The sequence below is a fragment of the Didymella exigua genome (assembly GCF_010094145.1).
Source record: "Didymella exigua CBS 183.55 unplaced genomic scaffold M421scaffold_47, whole genome shotgun sequence".
NCBI classification, from domain to species: Eukaryota; Fungi; Ascomycota; class Dothideomycetes; order Pleosporales; family Didymellaceae; genus Didymella; species Didymella exigua.
In genome coordinates this window covers 20720-26072 of record NW_022984821.1, presented here as the reverse complement: position 1 = coordinate 26072, position 5353 = coordinate 20720, and the positions used below count along the sequence as shown (strand labels likewise).

The 5353-nt window shown below is 46.0% G+C and overlaps 1 protein-coding gene across 1 annotated transcript; it reads right to left on the bottom strand.

The window, feature by feature from the left end:
* Positions 1 to 462: 462 nt before the first annotated feature.
* On the bottom strand, positions 463 to 5084 carry M421DRAFT_405203 (uncharacterized protein; the record flags this gene model as incomplete). The annotated part of the gene is made up of 3 exons (XM_033590290.1): positions 4789 to 5084; positions 2703 to 2743; positions 463 to 612 (listed from the first exon to the last, which is right to left on the bottom strand). Coding segments are annotated over exons 1-3 (264 nt in total), but the record flags the coding sequence as incomplete, so codon positions are not given.
* Positions 5085 to 5353: the final 269 nt, after the last annotated feature.

The window sequence follows — 5353 nt, the reverse complement described above, 5'->3', positions numbered from 1 at the left end:
CTTGTCGCTATTAGATGCATCTACAATTTTAACTGCACAGGTGCAAGCGTTGTGGCCAGTCTCTCCACAACGTCCGCAACGCCTCTGTGTGCGCACCTTCTTTACAGGCTCTCCACCCCCCTGCTGCCCACTACCCTCCCTTTCAGCTATTAAATTAGCTACCTTACCTACTGTGAGACTCTCTGCTGCCTGAATATACTTCCTCTTTCGACCTCTAACCTCTGTTGCTATCTCTACTGCCTTGCGAAGCCCTGCTATTTCCTGTCGCATTAACACGCTATCATGCCCTATCCATGCAATGCCCTTGTTCAGCTGCTCAACTGCTCTAAGCAGAGGAGAAACTAGGGAATCTCTGTGCAGTTGTACACGCTCACGAACTAGCGTTAACTGAGCCTCTATCTTATAGAGGTTGCTTAGAGTTTTTAATTCCTATAGGGTGTCCTCTAGCTTTGGTGGAGTTAGCGTACAAAGGACCACATCAAGCTTTAATATCACCACCTCTAGGTTGTGTAGAACTAGTCTAGCGCCCCTAAGGCCTGTACAGATGTTCTCCTTTGTAATTAACCTCTTAAAAGCTGCTTTAAAGGCTGGTAGGAAAGCCTCCTTCTTAATCTACTTAGAGCTGTACTGTGCTAAGCCACTAATCTTATTACTATATGCCCGCTTTAAAGGCGAAAAGCAACCTACATTAAGTGGCTGCAGCAGGTGTGACTAGTAAGCAGGCATACAGAGAACAATAATCTTCTCTTCCTTACAGTGTTTGTAGAACTTATGTGAGCTGTGGCTCTTATAGCCGTCCACAATTAGCAGCCTGTGTGCACCCACCTTCTAGTCTTTTATATAGGTATTAAAGTGCTTTAGCTAGGCAATACTAAGCTTATTCAACGTCTAGCTATTAGGACTAACCTTAATTACCTAATCCTAAGGTAGATTATAAAACTATAAGGTAATAAGGACCTTGCTAGGGAAGATAAGGAAGGGTAGGATAGCCTATCCTTTAGCGTTAACTCCTTGTATATTAGTGACCTAACCACAGTTTCCTAGCTGCAGGCTCTTTGTGCTACACTTCTTAGAGCCTGTAAAGACTATCTAGCTATAGATAACCCCTATTATAAAGCCTATCTTGTTAAAGTTGTACATGTCTTTGTCTGTGATGCTGTACTTGGCCTTTGTGTTAGTAACTAGCTTAACTTAGGGTGTTATAACGCGTGCATCTTTGTTAAGGGCTTGCTAGCGATCATATAGACGGCTCCTTCGAAGCTTGATCTCAGGCGTACGCGTCTTGAAGTTGTCTACCTAGTGCTTGCCAACAGGCTCTCCACCGCGCTCAGCAAGCAGATTATTGGCCATATCTCGCACCATAGCCTTTGTAGCAGGTATTCCTCTTGTATCAAGCTTAAGTATACGTTGTACAAAGGCCTCCTCCTCTAGTTTACTCAGCTTCTTTAAATTAGGCTCGCAATTGTGTTAAGAGAGGGCTCCTTAGTGTTGTTAGCAGACAGTAGTTTAAGGTACGCTAAAGGCTATAATAGCGCGTCTTTTACTCTTATTATAATCTTTAATTATAGCTTAGATAGCAAGTTATAAGGTCCCTTTAGTATAGGTTAATTGCATGTTGTGTTAGGATAGCATTGTAATGCAAAGTAGTTATTAGGCTATCATGGTTGGGATGGACCGCTCGCTTGCGTTGGACCGCTCGCTTGTGAACTACGTTATCTTAATAATTTTAGTATTGCCTAACCTGTTTTATCAGTGAGCGCCCCACCTCAGTGAGCGCCCCACGAACACCAGCGAGGCGTACGCGCAGCGACGTAGCTTAGCACCACAACACAAATTTTGTACTCTTGCAACAGTATAGTATTATTTAGAAGCGTCGCTGTTATTTATATCCTTAATTTCTACCTTGCAGGTGCAAGAGTTGTGCCTAATCTCACTGCAACAGCTGTAGCGTCGCCCTGCGCGCACCCTCTTTGCTAGCTCCTTACCCTCCTTACATCTGCCACCCTCCCTTTTAGCAATTGTCGCAGCAGATATCATGCCTATTTACCAGCCAATTCAGGGGTGTAAATGTATGTACATTTTGCCTCTATTTTGGCTGCAACAGTTATGAGCCCGGACGCTGAAACTGCGCAAGCAAAGATTGAATGGATTTTCGTGTTCCATGGGTGACCATAGCCGAGGGTCTTGGCATGGTACCTGCTCTGTTGGCGTGCTATCTGCAGCAATAGAGCATCGCGAAGAAGGATTCATCTATTACTCAGCACATTAGGCATTCTGCTGCGTTGTGTCACCTCCAATTATGCTGTCCTGGTTGGACGTGAGGGGGTGTGTCGCAGCAGATATCATGCCTATTTACCAGCCAATTCAGGGGTGCAAATGTATGTACATTTTGCCTCTATTTTGGCTGCAACAGCAATTAAGTCTAATACCTTGCTAACTGTTAATGTCTCCTCTGCCTATACGTAGTGTCTCTTGCAACTTTTATGCTTTATTGCTACTTTAGTAGCAGTATTAAGGCGCACTATCTCTGCGCGCATTAACACTATCTTATAGGCTATCTGCTGCGCGCCTTTTATTAGCTGCTACACCTGCTTATTAAGTGAACTTGCTAGAGACCCTTAATAGATTTTTATCCTATTTTAAACTAACGTACCCCACGGGCGAGTCGGACACACGGGCGAGTCGGACACTTTTGCCAAGACCCTACTAAACCTCACCCTATTATGGCCCAAAACACCACACTCTGGCGCTGCAAGGTGCAGTACAGCTTAGAATATCATTTAGAGACTACTTCTGTATCATTCTTGCACGTTCGCGCGTTGTGCCCAGTCTGATTGCACCGTCCACAGCGTTGTTAGGAGGGCTCACCCACTTCAGCGCGCACCCGCTTCTTTGACTTCTTTCCATCACCACGTGCCCCAAACTCCTTTAGAGCTGCTATCCGCTGCCCTTCCTTAACTGTAAGGGTCCCTTCCTTCTGGATTTGCTTTCTTTTGCGCGATTTACGTTCTGTGGCAGCTGCTAGAGCTGCGTGAAGCTCAGCGTTCTCCTGTTGCGCCAAAACTAGCTTGTGCGATAGAATCGCTCCCCCCTTTGCGTAGTGCTCAAGCGCGCTCAGCACAGAATTGGGTGAGCTACCCTGCTGCTTCTTATACTTCTCTTGAATCAGAGTTAATTGCGACTGAAGTTCTAGGGTATTGCTGGGGGTTTGCAACTGCTAGGGCTTGTTATTATTAGGGAGTTGTGGTGATGGAGTGCGCAGCTTCACATTAAGCCCTATTATAACCTGTTCTAGGTTAAAGGGGACTAGTCCAGCGCCTTAGAACCCTCCTTAGATGTTGCTTAAGGTGAATACAGCATTATAGGCTGCTTTAAAGCATAGCAGGAACTTAAGCTTTGTAATGTGGTTAATCTAGTTACACATAAGGTCTTTAGCTTGGCGCCTATACACCTTCTTTAGAGGGGCAAAACAGCCCACATCAAGTGGCTGCAGGAGATGCGATAAGTGCGGAGGCATACATACAGTAATAATCTTGTTATCCTTGCAGTATTCCTAGAAATCTAGTGAGTTATAGCTCTTATAACTATTAATAACTAGCAGACAGTAGCTGCTAACAGTACGCTCCTTTGTATACGCGTTAAAGTGCTTTAACTAGTCAAGACTAAGTTTGTTAGTAGTCTAGCTGTTCTTAGAGACCCTAATAACCTAATTATAGGGTAGATCATCCTCTTTGTACTAGTTTAAGAGGTGGTTGTGGCCCTAGAAGATGATAAAGGGTGGAATAGCCCACCCTTTAGCATTAATGCCCTTAATGACTGTTGTCCACTCCCAATTGCCTGGCTAGACCTGCTTTAGCCGTCCTTGTCTCTCCAAAGCTGTGACAACTGCTCTAGTGGATATCTGGCCTATCATGAAGCCTGTCTCATCGAAGTTGTACGTGTCGTCATCCTGGATGCCATACTTGGCTTTAATATTGGCTACCAGGCTAAACCAGCCCTGGATTATCTCAGGATCCTCGCAGAGGGCTCTCTTGTAGTCATACTTGCGATTAAACTTCACTTTGAGCTCTGGTTAGCGCTTAACAAACGTACTGGGCCAGTTTAGGCCAACATGGCCCAGACTGCGCTCAGCGCGCAAAGAATTGGCCATATTAGCCACAGCTGCTAGCCGAGGGGAAAATCCTCGCGCGTCTAGCTCAAGTATATAATTGACAATCACCTGCTCCTCAGTATTGGTTAGGCTCCGTGATTTGGGCATAGAATCAACTCGTGAAGGTCGTCCAGCGCGTCGGTCGCTTAGTGTCTGTAGGGGAGCTCTATAGATAGCTGCAGCGCGCCGTAGAGAGAGAGTCGCGTCTTGTTTAAGAGCTTGAAGCGCAAGCTGTATCTGAGCTTCTTTTAACGCGTCTGACTGGCGTTTGTGGAGAGGCATTGGTGTAGTAAGGGTGTTTTGGTAGGGTCTTGGCAAAAGTGTCCGACTCGCCCGTGTGTCCGACTCGCCCGTGGGGTACGTTAGTGTTTATTGCGCCTCTATTTCTTTAGCGTTGCGTGGTGTTTTTGCCTCCTAAGTGGTGTTAACTTGCTGTGGTGGAGTTTGCGTACGCAGCTGCACATCCAGCTTTAATAACACAGCCTGTGGATTATGTAGAGACAATCTAGTGCCTTAAAACCCTGCGCTAGCATTCTCTCTTGTAAACGCCTTCTTAAAGGCTACTTTAAAGGCTAGTAAGAAGGTCTGTTTGCTAATGTAGTTAATACAATTGCGTGCTAAGGCTGAGATCTAATCACTATACGCGCGCTTTAATGGCGAGAAACAGGCAACGTTAAGCGGCTGCAGGAGGTGCAACAAGTGTGGAAGCATACAGAGGGCAATAATCTTCTTCTCCTTGCAGCAATCCTAGAAATCTATTAAGCAATAGCTCTTGTGGCCGTTAATAATTAGCAGCCTATACGCTCCTACAGGCCTCGCATGCGTATTAAAGTAATCAAGCCAGGCAAGCGCTAGATTGTTGTTTGTCCAGCCTGTTAACATGTTTTACAAGCGAGCGGGCCATACAAGCGAGCGGGCCACCCCACTAACTTTGCGCAACGTGTATACTTCAATCAACCATGGCCCCCTCCCACCACGGCCAAAACAGCTCTCATGAGGCTGATGTAAACCTCGCAATCTTAGCTCTTAATCAACGCCAAATATCAACTAAGAGATCTGCTGCCTATACGTACAGAGTCTCTTGAACTACCCTCCAACGCCGACGCGCTGGGACGCGCGCCCGACGCGATTGCCAGCCCAACTCAAAGAAGCTCACCAAGCTAGAGGAGCAGGTGATTATCAGACATATACTCGACTTGGATA